General features: G+C 41.3%; 1 protein-coding gene across 2 annotated transcripts in view; it reads left to right on the forward strand.

Moving 5' to 3' along the window:
• nebl (nebulette) overlaps positions 1–22,463 on the forward strand; it is a 130,058-nt gene that overhangs the window by 31,625 nt on the left and 75,970 nt on the right. For both annotated transcript variants that reach the window (XM_041968874.1, XM_041968873.1), the window contains exons 3-4: positions 2,370–2,454; positions 12,430–12,537. In XM_041968874.1, the coding sequence (XP_041824808.1) occupies positions 2,370–2,454; positions 12,430–12,537 (193 nt within the window). The remainder of the gene's footprint in view (positions 1–2,369; positions 2,455–12,429; positions 12,538–22,463) is intronic.

A 22,463-nucleotide genomic window follows, 5' to 3' on the forward strand; every position in this document is an offset into this window, starting at 1 on the left:
TTCAATCATGTACCATGCTATGACCCCTCAGATGTTTTGTAAGATGTTTAAAGGACTCCAAAACTACTGTAAAACCCTGTTGGAGATGGAGTGTGGGAGTGTTTTCACCTCAGCCTCATGTTGTAGGAGCTCAGATCTGCAGACAAAAGCTTTCATTGCAAACTGATGTTGTTCTAAGATACAAACATAAACACCCGGAGCATTATACAGACCAAAAGGTCAAACGAGATAACGAGAGCGATGGCATTGTGCTGCCTTTTCATTTCAAGACCTCTCAATGGGTCATTGTTTCTGCTAATGTCGTCGTCCTGTTGGCTCATTGAGTCCTTAAGGTTACTCAGAGTATGAAAAGGGCTCTGACATTTTTCTTCCTGCAGCCTTTATTGTTCAAAATCAGGTGAGGAAAATGCTTTGAATCATTACAAAGAACCATTGCTCCTGTAAAGGTGCGATCATAGATATGTGTTAACTCGAGGCTTGAAAGGACTCAGCTAAGGTGAGCCAAGCTAGTGAACATGTTGTTGAGATGCTAGCATGTAGCAACTAGCATGTAGTGTTTCCACAGACTGAATTTAATGGAGAAACATGAATTGCACCAGTTAAACTTTAAGATGTCTATTTTGGGCCTTTTAGTTTTAGGATTTGAGATTTTTTACATGGTTAAACGAAGTCAGTCATAGCGAACATGCTTCCGTCATTGAGGATAAACTCTAAATGTGCAACTTCTGCTGAATTTATCATTTACCGCAGTGCTGGTTGAAGGTAATGTGGAGCCCTAGGCAAACCTCAACTGTGACACCCCAAAAACAAAATATGCACAGAATTGTTTTTTTACCTGAAATTCCAGCACCAACACTGAGGAGTTTTTGCATTAAACTGACGTACTAAAAGTGCATTAAAAAGATTAAACAAAATATCTCTCAATGCTCACAGTTCAGTTTTATCGTATCATTTACGACTATTTAAAGTAAAGCACAATGAAGATATTTTACTGGATTGCTACTGACATCAGCACACACAACTAAATGATTAAACCTTTGTAGTTTGGTGATTACTTATAAATATTGCATTATCATTTATTTAAAATTGGTCCACATTCAGTTCCTCTGTAGGACTAATCACCTCGTCTAAAGCAGGGGTTCTTCACCTTTTTTACACTGGAGCCAACTTTCCCATTCAGATATAAACACAGCTGGTTTATTTGATTTCACTCTTGGTTTAATCTGTATTCAATAACTAAATTAAATCCACTCGTTTAACAACTAGAACCATGTGAAATATGACAATAAGAAAAACCTATGAAGATACAATGAGATGATCACAAAGACATTTATAAACTACATTTACATGAAACTGCACAAGACGCCCAACAGGATCATAATTCACTGAGGAAAATCAGGTGCCTACAAAAGCAAATTTTAAAGTTCAGCCTGGCTTATAAACACAAAATCTACAAACCCGTGCGTCCCAGGTCCACCTGCTAAATGTGGTCTTTAATAATTAAATTTACTACAACAGTGTCTTTTCATTGGAATGATTGGTTTTATGAGAAAATCAAGGTCTGGTTGATACTGACCCACTCACCTGGAGGTTGTATTTCATTAGATGCACTACTCACTTCACAGGTTCAACGCATCTCAAAATGATGCCGTGGGAAGTGGTAATTTGCTTTACAACTCTAGAAGGTACAGTAGGCTATGTAATGAAAATTTATCCTACGGTGTTGGTCCCATGTTTATGGGACCAGACTGCAGGCTGCTACAATGTGTCTTGACCTTTTATGGGAACTTTTTGAGCATTTACCAATGCAAATCAGCACAGGTAATTAACTTACGTCAGGTTCGCTTTCACCACTTTAAGGGAAAAGATACAAACACTTTTGTGGTCATGAACACTTATTATGTCCAACTTAAGAAGTAAGAAGATATTGATGAATGAGGCCTAAAGATCTTAAGCGTCCCGTCTGAGTGTGTTCTGAATTCCTTTAGCTTGACGTTTGCAGCTGTGCACAAACTCGGTCATACATGAGCGCAAACATCTGCATGTCAGGTATCTGACCTTCAGCTCTTCCCTCTCTTCGACATTCGCTGCTCCCTCTTTTCTTTTCTTGTAAGCAGCTTGTTCCTTACATCACCCAACCATTCAGCTCTGCTTAGTTCAGGCAATAGCTCGTAAACGAGGCCATGTACACTAAAATAAACACACAGCCAATGGATCCATAACGTGATAGCACTGCAAGGACAACATTTGATGTGTAAAATATTAATGATGCACTGATCAGGTCTGATTATAACTGAGATATGAGGGCCATCAGTTTGTAGGATTGGCAGCCTGGCATGGTTTAACGTTGAATCTCTTTCTCTTTTTAGACATTATCCCAAGACGTCGTTCACCATTGTGGCTGACACACCAGAGAACCTGAGACTGAGACAGCAGAGTGAGCTTCAGAGCCAGGTAAGCACACACACATGTGAGACACACAGCACGTCAGGAGATCAGCTACCACTGCGTTGGTGATGTTGGTTCATCCAGCCATGTTCGCCGCTACCACAGATGATGCTTCACAGATTAATGTCCTTTTCTTCTGCTTCTTCTTCAGCTATGTGGAGGAATAACTGTTTAACCCTATGTACCAAGAGCTAAATATTTTTGCCTGACTATTTTCTGGGTTAAAGTTGTGCTACTTTTGTGAATAGCAGAGTTTGATCTTCATGGCTGATCACTGTAAAGTTTTGTTTTCAGTCATAGGTGGCAGCAGCTGCCTGGCTGTTGGATTTGTAAGAGGTCATGCAGCCAGACCCTGTTAGATTTGTGGTCTAAAGCAGCTCTCTGGCTCATGTCACCGCCCCCGTGGCGCTGCAGGGCGATGAAAACAAATGCTCAGGTGCATCAGGGAAAGCGGCTCTGACACCTGTGCCTTCGGATGGCGAAATGAGTCACTGTAGGGATTTACTGACACACCAACCATTGCAAAGGACACAAGTGAAAGAATAAAACAGCCACACTTCTCTCTACCCTACATGTCCTCATCCTCTGTGTGTATTTATGTGTATACTTGTTTTTCCAGCTTGATGGGAACAAAAATGAGAATATGCAATACCTTATGAGGACATGAATGGGGTTGTAGGGTCAGGGATAAGGGTTCGGTATTAGGTTAAGTTTAAGACAAGGGACTATGAAAAGCATTGTGTCATTGAGCCTAACCAGACTGTGTGTTTGTGTGTGTGTGTGTGTGTGTGTGTGTGTGTGTGTGTGTGTGTGTGTGTGTGTGTGTGTGTGTGTGCGTGTGTGTGAATGTGTGTCAGCTCGTCAGACTGCAGCACAAAAGGACAGATGTCCACTCAGCAGTCTACAGAAGGAGACATGCTGTTTCTCCTGGGATGTGTTTGTGTCCTGCTCTGTAAAGATCATCTCTTTCTTGTTTGTCATGTACAGACCACAGAAGTACACGTTTGTTCTTCTTTACCACGTTTTCTTTTGTTACATCCTTAAGATTCTGATATGTTAATTAGATCATAACATGATTTTAGCATTTTCCCTTTCTTTCAATTTGTTATACAACTATTTGTGCATGTAAAGGCATGCAACATCACATGACACCAAAAGGAGTTATTCTCTGTAAGTCACTGCTCTTGCACCGTGTAGCTCAGTTTACTTTTTACTGTGTGATGCAGTTACATAACGCCCAGGCAGGTGTTATATACATAAAGGCAGGTGTTTTAATAACCCCACATTTTGCTTTTGTTTGCATCTATTACCCACAAGCAACCTCCATTTTGGCCACTGACTTCTTTAATAGGACCTTTTACTTGTTTGCACTTAGATTTATTGTTACTCATCGACTATATTAACCCGTCTATAAATTACCACGAAACAGTGCCACATGTTTTCATACAATATTTTACTTCTACATACAGTGATGCTTTTTTTAATTAATCATGTCATACTTCTTATTTATTTTCAATCATCGGCGGCAGCGTGGTTCAGTGGGTGGAGCGGTCGTCTTGTAGCCTGACGGTTGCTGGTTCGATCCTCGGCCTGTGAAAGCTCACGCTCGCTGAAAACCCATCCAAATTATTTCTATTTTAAAGAGCTATAACAAAGGACTTATATTTATATTTTTACACATTTTGTCATTAACAATAACAAAAACTGTATAGTAAATAAAACGTAAAATGGTTGAAGGTTTCATTTTAAATACTTTATCTGAAAATGTGAGATAATTAAAACAATGTTTTATTAACCAAACATGTCATAGCCTTGCATCTAATCACTCGCTGCTTTCTCTTTTAAAGCATACATGCAATTAAAGTTTTACTTTTAAAAGAAAACATTGAACTGTGGATTAAATTAATATTTGTACACGTTTGTGTGAATTATCTTTAGTCTTGAAACATCCCTCCATCCCTTATATGTGCAGATACTCTCCATTAAAAAAAGGGGGAGGGACAAATCTCTGTGCCATTTTTTTTATTGGAGAATTCATTACAAGCAGTTTCCTTTTTTCTTTTTGGTTTCTCTTTATATTTCTCCTCATGTCCCTTGTAACCACCACAAGACAAACCCTCTTCATCCTGTTTTTCTTGTGCCGCCTCCTCCTTCAACGTCTCCAATCCACGCCTCGGCCATCACTGGAGGTCATGTTGAAGTCACTTTACATTAGTGCTAAAGCTTGGATGTTCTAGTAAAGAAAGCTGATTATAACAGACAATGACACGGTGCAGTATGAGTATACTAACGTCTTCATTAGACACAGTGGGAAAACCCACGTATGTTCAGCCTGACCTACTTGTTTCGTGCTACAGAGGAGTGGATGTGACACAGTCATGTGACCTGGTGATGTTTGCTGGTGTTTCACATCAACATCAGCAGGCGACAAAGGAAATGACCAAATCACAGTTAATTATGAAAAATAAAGACACCAAGTTCAACGTCGAAAACTAAATGCTTACTTTTGTTTTTTTGTTTTTTTTTTTCCAAAAAAATATGAGATAATATTTTCACTCTAACTGTCGTGGGTGTGTTTGTGGAGGCAAACAGTTCAAGTAGTTCATATAAAAACAAGACACAAAATCTGTGTGACTTCATGTGAAAACGTCCGTAAACAGACTAATGACATGAAGATAAGCAGTCATTAGATACCTTCTAGAGTTTCTATAACAGTAACTGATAACTGGATAAAACGTTTATTTCTAGTACTAGTTGATGTTTGAATGCAAATAAATGATAAAACCTGATAAGGAACCAAGTGTTTATAGGTTCTGTTTCATGGTGTTGTGTTATCTGAAGGTACCTCCCATCGGTGGTCTGTGGCTGCTTGTGTGGCTTTCACAGCGGCAGAGGATGATGGCTGATGGCTGATGGCTGGTGGCTGATGGCTGGTGGCTGATGGCTGGTGGCTGGTGGCTGATGGCTGATGGCAGTTTGATGTATAACGGATGAAAGTGGCTGAGGTGATAAATTTGTCGTGTTGCCAGACTTCGTGGGGACAATGACCTTGCGTAGTTTGCAGACATCGGTCTGACTCTTGTTGGAAAACGTTACCAAACTGGTGACTTGATCTTTCCCTCTTTTAACCCCAGTTTCTTCTCTCTGTCGGACTCATTTTCTCCTTTCACTCCACGCCATTCTCTTTTTTTTTTTTTTTAATTTTTGGCGGTTATTGGGCACAGTGGCAGAACATGAAACTGCTGCTGTGCATGTCACACAGCAGGCTGCTGCTAGCTTAACAAAGAGCGAGTGAGTCTGTCGATGCCACCAACTTATGGGCCGTGAGACGTCGTGAGGCTCCAGCCTTTTCTCTGCCTACATTCCCCAGAATGCTGTGTGGTTCTAGTTGGAGTTCAGTGAAATTCAACATCAAACTTATTTTCTATTCATATTGATTATGTGTCTATCGTAATTGTTATTAGGCCCGAGCACCGAAGGCGGTGCGAAGGCCTGTTGTAATTGCTCCGTTTCTTCCTTCTTCTTCTTCTTCTTCTTCTTCTTCTTCTTAAACATTGGAGGCATTTTTGGGGACCTGAACATGCACGAAAACGCGCCTATTTTTGTGTACCCCCCCAAAGGAATGTGAAAAATTTGATATTTTGGGGTGCTTGGGACTGTTCGGGCAAAATTGAATGAGAGCGCCACCTATTTACGATGCCCCGCCACTGCACGTCATCAATCTTTATGAAAATTGCTACAAATATTATAAATGTTTGGGCGACCAAAAAATCCTCTTGGAGCAACAGCCTAAAACCAACAGGAAGTCGGCCATTTTGGGTCAAAGTCGCCATTTTGGCGTTTTACTGACATTTTCAAAATCTATCTCCTCCTAGAGATTTTATCGTACCGCTACCAAAATAGCTCAGGATGTCCAGAAGGCATGTGTCTTTAAAAGTTATTGAAAGTTTTCTAATAGGAGAAAGGGCATGGAGGGGGTGGGGCCTCAAAGTTTGATGTGTCGCCGTGAAGAACGAAAGTGATATAACTTCCACATAAAACAATGTATCTGAACCAAAATGGCCATGTATGATGCCAGTCCCATCCTGGACACATCTACATGTCAATATTTGGGTTATGAATTGGCCACGCCCCCTGGCGACAGGAAGTCATGGTTTTTACTTGGAGACCCTCTTATCTGACGTTTTGAACACAACCAGGTCCAAACTGGGTCAGACAGCAGAAAACAAGTTGGTGATGATAACCAGTGAAAACTGTTGCTCTATGCTGCAGGGCGAGACCGTGGCGCCATGGCGAACTTTGATAAGACGCCATGACATCATAAATCACTATAAATCCCTCAATTCTGATCCAATCCCCATCAGACTTGCAGGGATTAATCAGGGTCCTGCTCTGAACAGATTCATATCACCAATTCTGGTCTAGCCCTAAGCCCCGCCCACTTCCAACAGGAAGTGCTTTTTTTCAGACGCCGGGGTCCATCTCCTCAGGAATGAAACTTACACACTTGAAAGTGCTTTACAACAGGTCAAACCCTTTCATGATACCACAATAAAAATCTCAAGCTCCTTCGCCAAACGTAACCATGGCGAATAGCGGTCCGACGCCATCAAACAGGAAGTACTTGTAACTGACCCATTGTACTGCTGATCTACACCAAACCTGGCAGGGAGGAGCGCGGACCAGCCGAGAACTCAGCCACATTGACATATGCTGGAAAAATTGCAATATGGCTCTATAGCGCCACCTACAAATATTTAATTGATCATATCTGCCCACTACATTGACTGATATGGCTGAAATCCAGTATATTGATAGAACTTGGAAGGATGTACAAAAAAGCCTCTTGGACCTATATGATAACTTCAACAGGAAGTCAGCCATTTTGAAAAAAGTGTCATTTTTGGGGTCATTTTTGCATGTTTCTTTGCCTTGCATTTGAACGAACTCCTCCTACAGATTTTATCGTATTTACCTCAAACTCAGTCTGAACACTCCAGAGGCATGTGTGGTCAAAAGTTATTGAAAATTTTCTAATAGGAGGTGGCGTTCAGCGGCGGCGCCTCATCAAGTTTTGATGTTTCGCCAACAAGCACGGAATCTGTAATTTCTGCAATACAACACTCATTCTGTACCAAACTGCATATATTTCCCTTCACTTCCATGCGGACCACATCTACAAGTCCTGATGTTGTCATCTGGACATTGCTCAACGCTGCATGGCGAGACCGTGGCGCCATGACAAGGTTGGATAAAACGCCATGACATCATTATTGAGTATAAATCCCTCAATTTTCATCCAATCAGCATCACACTTGCACTGATTAATCAGAGTCTGCTTCTTAACAGATATATGTAATTACTTCTGGTCTTGGCCTAAGCCCCGCCCACTTGAAACAGGAAGTGCCTTTTTCCTGCAGCAGGGTCCCTCTCGTCAGGGATTAACCTCACACACTCAAAAGTGCTTGAGATCAGGTCAAACCCTTTCATGATATAAGAGAAAAAAAACCTCAAGTTCCTTCCTCAAGCAAAACATGGCAAATGGCGTCCACCGCCATGAAACAGGAAGTACTTGTAACTGACCCAATGTACTCCTGATCTCCACCAAACTTGGCAGGGAGGACAGTGGTCAGGCCTGGAACTGATTGAAATACACATATGCTGGTAATATGGCTCTATAGCGCCCCCTGTATATATTTCATCTTTCTGCTCCAACCACTGCTTTGAATTACATGGTAAAATGTGGCATATTTATTTAACATGCCAGGACAAACAAAAAAGCCTCTTCATGTCCTTTAAGTTCTCAACACCATAGCTCCCTGGGAACAGGAAGTCCCACCATTTTAACCCTTTATCCTCTGTATAACTAATTCTAACTCATTGATATCATCCTTCATGAACTCATGTTTGAAAATATGACTTACAGCAGCATGATTAAAATGGCTTTCTGTGATGGTTTAAATCATTCGCCATTATACAGGAAGTGGCACTAACCCTGCTGTCAGTTGACCAATTGAGCTAATATTTTCCTGTTCTCATCAGAGATCCAACCTGAACATTTGTCCTACATTAAAACAAATTTACCACCACCTAGTGGCCACGTGGAATTTTCCTCTTGATGAAATCATGCTCCAGTTTGTGGGAATTCAACACAGTTTGTAAGAAACAAGGTCATGAATGCTTCAGATGTCATGACTGGACAGGCTGAGGTGCAAGTTGATCCTCCCATGAGGAAAATCACCTCTTGATGTAGATAAACTCTGGAAGAATGGGTTTATGGCTGTGGGCGACAGCGGCTGTGCTACTGGAGGGAGGTTGCGGGGTGATGGGGCGGTGCAATAGGCCGAAGCGGCGCCAGAGGTGCGAGGGCCTCCAACGCTGCTTGCAGCTTTAATTGGTATTGTTTTATTGCCCAACCCTAGTACATACTTCTTTTCACTGGGCAGCTATTCTTTTCTTGTTGGCCTTTTAATTGCTGTTAGGCTGAGGCGGGTTTGCTTTGGGAGACCTAAAGGCTAATGGCCCTAGCAAAGAGCTCCCAGGATTATGGGGTACCAAAACCTCTCTACCCAGTTAAAGTGGTGATTCTGTCAAGGAGGGGTGCCAATATTGTTTTTGTGTTTAACAAATCATGTCTCCTGCTATATGATGGAAGACTTTTCTCTTAGACTTAATGTAGATGGTTAACATAGTTAATTTTTCATGTGACCAAGCAGTCACACAAACTGCTAACCCTAAAATATTTAATTCCTCAGAGCCATCCATCACATTCCTCTTCCTTCACCAGTTATACTCATAAGAATCACCAGCTTCACTACACAAAATATCAGTATTTTTTCCATATTTCCATCAGCTATTTTTTTCCTGTGTTAGTTTGCGTGTGTTTAGCTCATTAGCTCGTCGCCGTGGCTCAGCAGGGAGCTGTGGACAGATGAATGGAGATTTATTCTGCTTTGTACTGAGAACAGGGACAATCACTGCGAGAGCTGAATAGCAGGACAGACACACCCTAAGTGTGTGAGTCATATTCCTGCAGTTTACAGCCTTATATAACTCTGTTCTGGGGTCTAATGGGCTGTTACTGATGACTGATGGACACCAGCGGGATGGCATTATGTCCAGATGAGCTGCAGTGTTTCCTCTGAAGGTCGAGCTAAAGTGCAGGCAGAGGCAGAGAATAAAATGACCTCCTGTTGCTGACCAACCATAGTTGGTTGGTTGCAGCAATCATCTACATAGAATACTAGCATCTGAGTAACACAGCTGCTGATATCCTGTGTTCCTCTTCAGCAAAATGAGGCCATATGTCTTAAATCTATCACTGAGTGTTTAATTTTTCATTATAAGGCAGCTATATATGAAGTTTTTCCAAGTAAAAGAAGGTAGAAATTACATGACTTGAGTTCTCTGAGGTTTGCATTTGTTCCTGCACAGTTCAGGACTTTGACTGGATCATGTCAAACCTTGATTCTTTTCATTTCCAGCTTTCCTGGTTTAGATCTGCTGCTGTGTTTGGGATCAATGTGCTGCTGGATGATCCAGTTTTCAGCCAATCTTTAGCTGTCTGGCAGATGGACTCACATTTTATTCTAAAATGTTTTGGTGTAAAGAGGAGATCACAGCCTACTTAATGACTGCAAGGTGTCCGGGGCCTGTGGCTGCAAAACAAGCCCATATCATCATCCTTCCACCACCATTCTTGAAAGTTAAGGTCCATTCATGCTTGATGCAGAAGACGGATACGCAGATTGACGGACAGTTTCATCCGTCTTCTGCATCGGTTACGCTCGTAATTTGGTCCGTTTTCAGGGAGCTTAGCTATCCGTCACTTGACGCAGAAGGCGGCGCAATACCACCGGAAATCACGGGGCCAGTGTTGAGCTAACACACAACCAGCAAAAGGAACAAAGCAGAAGAAGAAGAAGAGGAACAGGAAGAAGATGACGCAGAACCACCAAATAAAAAGCACCCAAAGAAGACGAAGACAAAGAAGAAGGTTTTATATATATATATATATATATATATATATATACCCATTTCACTTATTTATTTTCACCAGGGAAACCAATATAACAACTCAAAATTTACAAATATACATTTCTGGCATTCAAAAACAAAACAAAAACAAATCAGTGACCAATATAACCACCTTTCTTTGCGAGGACACTCAAAAGCCTGCCATCCATAGATTCTGTCAGTGTCTTGATCTGTTCACGATCAACATTGCGTGCAGCAGCAACCACAGCCTCCCAGACCCTGTTCAGAGAGGTGTACTGTTTTCCCTCCCTGTAGATCTCACATTTGATGAGGGACCACAGGTTCTCTATGGGGTTAAGATCAGGTGAACAAGGAGGCCATGTCATTATTTTTTCTTCTTTTAGACCTTTTCTGGCCAGCCACGCAGTGGAGTACTTGGATGCGTGTGATGGAACATTGTCCTGCATGAAAATCATGTTTTTCTTGAACGATGCTGACTTCTTCCTGTACCACTGCTTGAAGAAGGTGTCTTCCAGAAACTGGCAGTAGGTCTGGGAGTTGAGCTTGACTCCATCCTCAACCCGAAAAGGTCCCACAAGCTCATCTTTGATGATACCAGCCCATACCAGTATCCCACCTCCACCTTGCTGGCGTCTGAGTCGGAGTGGAGCTCTCTGCCCTGTACTGATCCAACCACGGGCCCATCCATCTGGCCCATCAAGACTCACTCTCATTTCATCAGTCCATAAAACCTTAGAAAAATCAGTCTTATGATATTTCTTGGCCCAGTCTTGACGTTTTATCTTGTGTGTCTTGTTCAGTGGTGGTCGTTTTTCAGCCTTCCTTACCTTGGCCATGTCCCTGAGTATTGCACACCTTGTGCTTCTTGGCACTCCAGTGATGTTGCAGCTCTGAAATATGGCAAAACTGGTGGCCAATGGCATCTTGGCAGCTTCACGCTTGATTTTCCTCAGTTCGTGGGCAGTTATTTTGCGCCTTGTTTTTTCAACACTCTTCTTGCGACCCTGTTGACTATTTTGAATGAAACGCTTGATTGTTCGATGATCACGCCTCAAAAGCTTGGCAATTTTAAGAGTGCTGCATCCCTCTGCAAGACATCTCACTATTTTTGACTTTTCAGAGTCCGTCACATCTCTCTTCTGACCCATTTTGCCAAAGGAATGGAAGTTGCCTAATAATTATGCACACCTGATATAGGGTGTTGATGTCATTAGACCACACCCCTTCTCATTACAGAGATGCACATCACCTGATATGCTTAATTGGTAGTAGGCTTTCAAGCCTGTACCGGTTGGAGTAGAACAACATGCATAAAGAGGATGATGTGATCAAAATACTCATTTGCCTAATAATTCTGCACACACTGTATATGACGCACAAAGTCAGTCAGGTTAACTTTATGCTTATATGCCTTGAAATAACTTCTTCTGATCATCAGGCTACGGGTCACAGGGTTTAGAAGCGTCACATTTACAGCTAGAAATAAAAGTGTTCTTTTTTTTTCTTGTCCTTTATATTATTGTTCACACTGTGCGAGGCACAATTACAGTTTATTTAAAGTTCCTTTCACACTGGGATAAGTAGATTGTAGCAGTGGTCTGTCTGAACGCAGAGTGGTGTAATTATTTCTACTGCGCGAGCACATTCAAAGGCAAACTCCACCTTCAGATATCATTAAATATAATCGAGGCTCTATTGCTCTCCTGAGCTGGTGAGCTGCATTATCTAGTTAATTAGTTCATGAGCGGCTTCTAACCTCTTTCTGTGATGTGGTGGCAGTGAATTCTGGCCTATCTGCTCCTCCTTTTGGGGATGAAACCATCCCTTTTCACTTGTCTAAATGTTTTCTGGGTGTTATCAAAATGGCAGCTCTGGAGATAAAAACACACCCAAAATAAAATAGTTTCTGTCTGTCAGGCTGCAACCCGAGTTCATCGCTTATAGATGATTTTAAAGCTGAATATTTCTGTTTTTCTCCTGCAGGTGAAGTACAAGAAGGATTTTGAGGAGAGTAAAGGCCGAGGGTTCAGCATCGTGTCCGACACCCCAGAGATGCAAAGACTCAGAAAGACTCAGGAGCAGATCAGCATCGTATGTTCCTGCTTTTCTTGCTTTTTATACACTCTGTGCAGGTGTATGTGTGTGTGTTGTGCATAGTGTGAGGGTGCATTTTGGTCAGTGAGCACACCGTTTCTGTCACACAAAAACACAATATTTACATCATCAAGCCACAATGGAAGACCAGCTGTTTGAAGAGGAGCATCTGCTCATCTATCAGTGTAAGTGACCTTCAGTTTTCATCTGTTCAGTTTAAAGTTCGACGGTTTGTTGAACGACAGACGTGAAGCTGTCAGGTTCGGTTTCCATTAGAGTAATGGACGTATCCAAACGCAGCTGGAGAAACAGAGTTTCTTGTAAACTGAGCCTAAATTAGTACTTCTGATGATGCTTAGTTTCACTGCTGAAGTTTTTCTCTCCTTATATGAAACTTTCTGAGCTGCTAGCTGGGTGGTGATGAAGTCACAGCTGCCATGATGTTTAACCAAAACCGGAGATGGCATGTCCTTTAAATGAAACTTGATGATTTGTGGGTTTGTCTGTTTGTTGTGTGCATGTGTGAGTGTGAGAGTGTGTGCGTGCAAACAGATCTGCTGGTGTGTTCCTGCCACCCAGTGAAGCTCAGTAGATGACGTCGTGGTAAAGTAAATCATTTCTCACGTTTCCTGTCTCCATGTAAACCGTTTCCCAGGTTTTATGTCTGTCCACATGCAAACTTGTACATGTAAATATTTTGTGGGACCACAGCGTGAAAACATTCACCGCTGCATCATTTCGTTGATGTTATGTAATGATAAAGATTTGTATGGAGGACTGAAACTGCCAAAAATAAATACAGAAATATAAAAATGGCCCAATAAACAAATTCAAATGGCAATAAATTAAACAAAAATGTGTATAAAATTAGTTAATTTATATATATATATATATATATATATGTGAGTGTGTGTGTGTGTGTGTGTGTGTGTGTGTGTGTGTGTGTGTGTGTGTGATTTTATTAACTATTTTTGCTTTTCCATGTTATTTTCAGCTTGATTGTTTCATTTATTGATTGACTTTAAAAATTCTTTCCTCCTTTATTTTTGTACCTGCTTTTATTTCTGTATTATTTTCTTTTTACATTTTCTTATCCCAAAATTTATTTTGTTTTATTTTCATCTGACATTTTAATTATTTTATAATTTATTGTTTAATTGATAAAATTTTTTGCATAATTTCATTTTATTTATTGAGCCATTTTTATTTGGATTTTGACAGTTTTAGTCCTCCATAATCTGGACCACCACTGTGCAGAGTCTTCTCAGCACATCCCACCGATTCCCACTGGTGTTAGCGTCTGAACTGTGTGGATTTTAAACTTTGTTTCACTCCTAATGAATCATGTCTTTGCTATTAGGGAAAATCTATTGATGGAAAAACCTGGTAATTCAGTGTTTTTGTCAGCTGAAGTCATGATGCTGCTACACGCAGACCTGATCAGCTGAAGCAGAACCAGATGCTGCCCTCACACACCTGTACAGGAACAATGGCGGCATCTTCTTCTTCTGGAACAGTTTCAGTCTGGACTCATCAGATCACACGGTTTTTCTCTTCAGTCGTCTCCAGCAAACAGAAGCTTTTCTGTTTTCACTGATCGGTGAAATACTCAGACCAACAACCACGCCACGTTTCTTCCTCATTCTGATGCTCAGTTTGAACCTCTGCCAGTCGTCTTCACCACGTCTGCGTGACTACGTGCACTGATTTGCTGCGATGCGGGTGATTTTATATTTGTGTTGACGAGCAACCGAGCAGGTGTTCCTAATAAAGTGACCATTGAGTGCATGCATGTACGTCTGATGTCACAGGTGGCATTTTTAAAAAATGTTCATTACTTTTTTCCCAGAAGTCCAAGAAGATCCGTTTCTGAGTGTCATATATGAACAAAGCTCTATTTATTTAAATTAGTGTCATTATGAATATTTTTTCTTTGTGTTCTTCCTGTTTTCTCTTTTCTTTTTCCTGTTTGTCTGCCTCCTCCTCTCATCCCTCCTCTGTTTTACTGGTGATCGCGTTATTCCGCTGCGTTAACACACCACACATCTCCTCATTTACGCCGCTGTAATTAAGACACACACTTTGCCTTTCGCTTTAACAGCTGACATTCAGCAGCCCACACACTTCGACTTTATTAGATCATTTCAAGGTTGACCTGGTGGAGACGGAGGAGGAGGAAGGTAGTAATGTAGGAGGAAGATGGGAGGGAGGTTGAAGAGGAGGAATGAAAATGTGTTTTGGTGAGTGAACACACAGATGGATGTGTGATTGTTCTGCTGGATTGAACTAGTTTGTAGTCAGCTGTTGGATTTGTGGTGTTTTAGTTCAGTGTAAATGAAAACGGCAGCAGGGCTGATGGTCCTGGAGTTCCTGGTTCTTCGCTCTTTGCTGTGGTTCGCTGATGCTTCACAGGACTTTGAAACATTGGAACAACTTGTGTTTTGTTTTTATGACACAGTTTTAGGCATGAGTCAGCGTTTCTTCCTCAGCTTCCCTCTGCTTTTACTAATGTCTCTGTTAGTCCATGTAAACTTATGGGTTATGTGGTAAACGTAAGGTCTGATATTTCTTCAGTTAGAGCAGCATGGCTGCCAGAACAATGCACTCACTGCTGGTATCAAACTTTCCAAACTTTACTTCTGAATTGTTACCCAAATATGGTGCCAGCTGAAGTTGAAATTGAAGACTGTGTCTCAGGAGAAGTTGAGATCAGGCGTAGGATGGAGTGGTTTATGGCTACACTAAAAGGCAAAGCTGTACCCATATTTATTTATCTACATTAGTTCACGGAAGGTTATGAACTCTTAGTAATAAGTAAAAGAGAAAGTTTGCAAAAATGTTTACAAAATCTTTAAATGACTAATTAATTAAAGTTTATTAGCAGACTCAAGTCCATATGAATCACAAATACAATACATATAAAACACACAACTAGTAAATAAATAAGTACATAAAAAACACAGATCACCTAAACTACATACAGACATTTCATCCAGTGCATCCTTAAACTGGATGAGTAACGGGCACAACTCTGGAGGGGATCTGAGAGAGCCACCACAAGTGCATTTGTGGAGACATCCAGGCGCTGCAAGAACTTATACATATAATTCCTCAACAGCGCCTTGAATGTCCTCACCCCAGCAGAGACAAACATTAAACTGGCACTTCCTCCTCTGGGAACCTTGAGTACTATTCTCATAGCATCATTGTATGCAACTTGTAATTTTCGGATGGCTGATTTTTTATAAGATGACCACAAATGGGCCATATAGAGTGGTGTACAATATGCTTTAAAAAGGGACACCTTTACTGCCCTAGAACAAAAACCAAATTTACGTGCAATTATGTTGGCCTGTGCATATAACTTGCAACATTGTCTGTATATATCCTCATCATCGCACATATCATCCCTTAAAATATAACCAAGATATTTAATCTGATGGCAAACATCAAGCCTCCTATTACAAAGCTTAAAAACTGGAAAATTCAGCGATTTATCCTGCTTAATTCTACAGATTAGGACAGCACTCTTGCTGGCATTATACTTTATGTCGTATTCCTCCCCGTATTCTGCACATATATTAAGAAGTTGCTGCAGCCCAGCACTGCTTGGACTAAAAGTGACAAGATCATCTGCATACATCAGATGGTTCACCAGCAAACCCCCAACAAGACAACCAGTTCTGCAGGCTTTTAATCGCTCAGACAGCTCATTTATATATAAGTTAAATAGGACAGGTGACAAAATTCCCCCCTGCCTCACTCCATTGGACACTCCAAATGAGGCAGATATACAACCCCCCCATTTGATATGCAATTTCTGGTGTGCATACCAGTAGGCAAGAACCCTCACAATGTACCCAGGCACTCCCTGTTTTTTTAACTTAATAAATAGCTTTTTATGATTCACTCTATCAAATGCTTTAGAAGTATCGTATAAGATAGCTGTCAAAAAGACGTATGCATGATTCTAAGATTTGTAGTCGTATTTTTGTGTTAATAAAAGTTTTGTGCACAAATCAAGGCTGTCATATATGTGCGTCTGGTCAATTTTGTGGATTAGGAGTTGTTTTATGTGAGTATGAATCTTAAAGCTGTGAGTGCAAAATCTTGTGAATACAACTCCAATTTCTACGAAGACAAAGTCTCCTATTCTGTGTGGACACGAATTCACGTTTTTGGGTACGAGTAGAAAAGTATTCAGATGACGTCACAAGGGAGGAGTAATCGATCTGCCGATTGTACAAAACACAACAAGCTCCAATTTCAAAGATGGCTGAAGAAATTGCAGCGGGAGGAGCTACCGGCTCAAGTGAAGCATCACAGGTAAGATGTTCAAGCGGTCTTTATTTATATATTAAAGAAAAACATACTATTTTCAATAATATTCTTTGATTTAAAGACGTACTGCTATAGTTTGCCATGTCGGGTAGTGCTAGCATTAGAAGCTGGCTTGTGCTATTAGCATTGATGTAGCGTGGAAACTATAAAATGTTTATTCTTAGACAATGTCGATTGAAATGCGACTTTTATGGATTTATTAATTACGCTATTTAGTCGATCAGTCTGTCCTCGCCAATCCTCTTTTCCATTTACCCCACTCCCTTCGTCCACCTTTTTTTTTTATTCCACTCCTGCGTTGTTCAGAAGCTGAGGATAAATCAATCCATGTACCGGTGAATAACCGTATTTATTATATATGTCATGATATGCATATTTATGTAATCTTCTCTGCCATAAACACGATATTGCGGGGGTTGCGGGGGCGTTTGAGTGACGTGACCTGGGACGCCGATGGAGTGAAGAGACTTAATTCCTCCCAGTAGAAAGTTGCAATGGATTTCTTTAACCATCACTATTACTCTGAAGTTGGTTAAGTACCGCGTAAAACCTCATAGGGCAAATATCTGGCATATTTCCTCCCTGAGCATCATCTTTGTCATCTGATCAACCAGCGGAGCACCGTTGCTAGGGGCATTGGCGTCCCTAGCAACGGTGCTCCGCAAGTCGTGTTATACTGTTTACAAAAATGACAATCCATTGCAACTTTCTACTGGGAGGAATTAAGTCTCTTCACTCCATCGGCGTCCCAGGTCACGTCACTCAAACGCCCCCGCAACCCCCGCAATATCGTGTTTATGGCAGAGAAGATTACATAAATATGCATATCATGACATATATAATAAATACGGTTATTCACCGGTACATGGATTGATTTATCCTCAGCTTCTGAACAACGCAGGAGTGGAATAAAAAAAAAAAGGTGGACGAAGGGAGTGGGGTAAATGGAAAAGAGGATTGGCGAGGACAGACTGATCGACTAAATAGCGTAATTAATAAATCCATAAAAGTCGCATTTCAATCGACATTGTCTAAGAATAAACATTTTATAGTTTCCACGCTACATCAATGCTAATAGCACAAGCCAGCTTCTAATGCTAGCACTACCCGACATGGCAAACTATAGCAGTACGTCTTTAAATCAAAGAATATTATTGAAAATAGTATGTTTTTCTTTAATATATAAATAAAGACCGCTTGAACATCTTACCTGTGATGCTTCACTTGAGCCGGTAGCTCCTCCCGCTGCAATTTCTTCAGCCATCTTTGAAATTGGAGCTTGTTGTGTTTTGTACAATCGGCAGATCGATTACTCCTCCCTTGTGACGTCATCTGAATACTTTTCTACTCGTACCCAAAAACGTGAATTCGTGTCCACACAGAATAGGAGACTTTGTCTTCGTAGAAATTGGAGTTGTATTCACAAGATTTTGCACTCACAGCTTTAAGATTCATACTCACATAAAACAACTCCTAATCCACAAAATTGACCAGACGCACATATATGACAGCCTTGATTTGTGCACAAAACTTTTATTAACACAAAAATACGACTGCAAATCTTAGAATCATGCATACGTCTTTTTGACAGCTATCTTATACGATATAGAAGCATCAATAAAACACATAAGAACAGAGGAGTTTTTAGCCTTGTAAAGATTCACTATTTCTTTGAGAGCATATACACACATGTCAGCACCATGCTGTGGTTTAAAGCCAAACTGGTTGTCAGTAGAGGTGATATACTCACTAACTCTATCAAACAGGATTCTTTCAATAACCTTAGACAGAACACTAGCTAGTGCTATGGGTCTATAATTATCCAGAGAACCAATTTTACCACTTCTATTTTTTATAACAGGCACAAGCAAGATGGACATCATTGAGTCCGGTAATACACCATGGATCATACAGCCAGTGAAGTTAAGAGCTAAAAGAGGAGCAAGCCTTGGACTAGCATACTTCAAATGCTCAGTAGTAATGGAGTCCATGCCACATGCTTTATTATTAGGCATTTTTTGAAGGGCATTATACACTTCGTGAATCTTAATATGTATCAGTTCTTCACTCGGAACCACCTCCTCCTCATATAAATCACCTTTCATGCAATTAAACAAAGAACTGTAATACTGTCTCCATAAAGTCACAATATTATCTTCACCCGAGATCCCTTCAACAGTACATGGAAGAGAAGGTTGACTACAATTGAGGGATCTTACTTCTTTCCAGAAATCTGATATATTATTGCAGAACATTTTGTTAGCCATAGCGTCAGCTCTCAGAGCCTGCTCATTTTTTGATATAAATCGCACAGCATATTTAAACCTGGCATTGGTCATTTTTTTGTGCTCAAGCTCAGGGCCCTGTCTCGGTTTTCCAGCCAGGACCCAGAGTCTATATGCTTCCCGAGCATCAGCATGATACTGAGCTACATATTCATTCCAGCCAGGTCTAGTCTTGTACTTCCTATCACACTTCCGTTTTTGAAATGGTTTCCCCGCATTAATTAGAGCAGCCACTACTGCATCATACATGGAACAAAGGTCACTTTTATGTTCCTTTAGTTGGCAGTTGACATCCTGACACAAAATGGTCTCCTTAGGTAAATTAACTGTACTTAAATATCTGTCTGTATTTTCATAGTAATCGCGGAGATCCTCTTCAGTAAGAGTTGTCCAATCTAACTTTGCCACATGAACATTGTCAGGAGAGCTACCACTATTTACTATTGATGGTAGACTTTCAACCTTTACTTCAAAAGCAAAGGGGATATGATCTGTTAATGCTAGCCCATACTTGATAGACATATTTTCTAATGCTGCATGACCATCAACTGTGCTGAAGCAATGATCAAGCCAAGATGTACTATGCCAGGCTTCACTGATATGTATAACTATCTGCCGGCAACAACACCTTGCTTGACAGAATATAACCATTTTCTTCACAGAAATGGGTCAAATGATGAGCAAATGAAGAGCCAATATCTGTAGCATCAGCATTCAAGTCTCCCACAACGTACACGTTACAGGTGCAATTGTCTTGTATAAAAGCATGAATAAAAGCCAGCCTATTGAGGTATTCATCCTCATTCTCACGAGACTCATATGGTGTATATACATTTAAGATATAAAAACTGTGTTGTTTGTCAGTAAATTGTAAACCAATACACCAATCCATATTCAGCCGAATGGGCTTTATGAGTGCATCAAACTTCTGATTCCAAAACACAGCCACTCCTCCGGGGATTCTACCTCTGACTATAGTTTTGCTAAGATCCGTAGTTGACTCTCCCACTCCCAAAAAATCTTTGTGAAGAGAGTTCAATTTCTCCAGATCTTGCTTAGCTAAAAATGTCTCTTGCAAACATAAAATATCACAATCAGCGAACAGAGTGTCCACAACGAGACGCCGAGCCCTATCCCCTGCACTCTGACCTAAACGTAAGCCACGACAGTTATAGGACTGCACTCGGACGGACATTTTCAAACTGAAGAGCTTGCACCAAGGGCATCACCTCCTTCCACCGCAGATGTCACATTTGACCCAGCACCATAGGCCTTGCGTGGCTCATAATATCGACGGACCAAAGCTCCCTCTGGCCAAAGCTCAGGAGTGTACATTTCACTGACGTCATTACATTCGGCAGTCACTTTAAATGATCCAACCCTGCTGTGCGCGCTATCAATTTTCTGGCAGGTGATCTCCCTGTTTAATTTGCCTTTAAGATATGCTGCAAGAGTCTCTGGTTCCAGGTCTGGGGAAAATCTCGTGACAAATACACTCACCAATTTAGTCTTTACAGTTTTTATAGTACTCACAGCTCCAGTACCAATAACAGACGCATGTGGTCTCCCTTTACGACCAGTGGAACCAGTACGCGCATCCAAGCCTGCAGTGAATTGTGTCCTTTTCCGAGGTCGGTTTTTCTTCACAACTTCAGACCAGCGTGAAGAGCCTGTGGCAGATTCTGGTCCCACTGGATCCCTCTCCGATGCACCGATCCCATCAGTATGACCTGAGGCTATGATCAAAGCCTCATCGTGTCTGCGGCGCTCAGGTTTGAGGCGCTGCTCCGACCCATCCCTCAGCGACTTTGAGCTCGGTGGACCAGTTCCGAGAACCAAGCTGCGTTCATCACCACGTTCCCCCACTGGCTCCACGGGGCGATCCCCACGGCGAGAATCAGTCTCCAGCCTTAGAGTCCTCTCATCCGTCGCACCAACCTGGTCCTCCAGTGTAGTCACCCGGCGATTAATTTCCACTGCTTCGGCACGGATGTGCTCACAAACCGCCGTCTGGGTCTGGGCAATGTGTTTCAGTACACCAACTTCAGCATGTAGTTGTTCCATTCTCCGAAGTAAACAGGAAACATCCAAACTGGAAAACGTCACCGGAGGCAGCTCGTCCAAGTAGTAAGACACAAAACGAGGGATATCATTCCCGCATTCATTTAGCACCTTAAGGCAGAGTTTGATATTGTTTGCATCTTTGTGCTGGCCTTTATAAGCCACACAACGCTGCGTCGTACCAGGACACAGCTCAAACAAAACTTTCTTTGAAGCCTCAATCCCTTCTGAGTCAAATGTGTTTGTTGCCAACAAAACAATCTCATCTTGACTTAAAGTCTTAATTTTTACGGCAAGAAAATTAAGGAGTTCATCTTCTACAATCACCTTGCCATCAGCTGTCCGAAATATCTCAGGTTTGGATCGCGATCGTTTAAAAGCAAGTGCTGAATGAGCTTGTGTTTCCAAGCCACTTGCCGTGCCCGCCATCTTTGGTGACTAACTTGTGCAGTTGAAATATGACAAATTTATTAAAGTTTTGTAGTTCTGGTAGAAAGCAGCGTCTGATCTGAGGACAATTACCTGGACTTGAGGTGAGGCCGGAGAGGAACTTTGTTCCTTCTGCTGTGCCTGAATGTCAGCGTGAGACCTCAGGGATTTCTTCCTGGGAAAGCTTCAGAATTCATTAACAAGATCTGAAGGGAAAGAGAGAAACCTCCTGGTTGGTAAGACAGCTTTCTTTCTTTTTTTTCTTACAGCTACCAACAAAAGCAGCAAAGAAAACTGCTTCATTAATTAACGTTTTCTTTAGTAAATTAAGCAGTTACTCCCCACAGAGACTGGTGGTTTCTGTGATTCTGACTCAGCTGGTGTTCACAATGACTTGAATAATTTTTTGTTCCCTGGATACGCGAGGCTCGATCTTTATGTAACGTTTCAGTGGCACCGATCTGTGGCGAGGGTGGTTCAGTTGGTGAAAGCTGAGTGATGATGAAGGAAACTGCCTCCAAGACATTTTTCTGTAGTAAAGGGAACACACGCCACCCTCCTCCAATCATGTGACAGTTGTCATGGTTACTAATATATATTGCTGTGGGGGAAATAGATCTAGTGGGTTTGTTTACATGAAGGTATTATGTTTTTATTCTGTTTCATAAGGAACATACATACTTTATTTTTCACACACTGTTTCCGGTTTCTACGGTCAGTTGGTTAAATCAGTGCAGCTTAAAACTAATGTCCCATAATAAACTCTTTACTCATGAAGTTTATGATGAATCTGTGTCATTGTGAGAC

This window comes from Melanotaenia boesemani, chromosome 18 (genome assembly GCF_017639745.1).
Source record: "Melanotaenia boesemani isolate fMelBoe1 chromosome 18, fMelBoe1.pri, whole genome shotgun sequence".
In the NCBI taxonomy this organism is placed as follows: Eukaryota; Metazoa; Chordata; class Actinopteri; order Atheriniformes; family Melanotaeniidae; genus Melanotaenia; species Melanotaenia boesemani.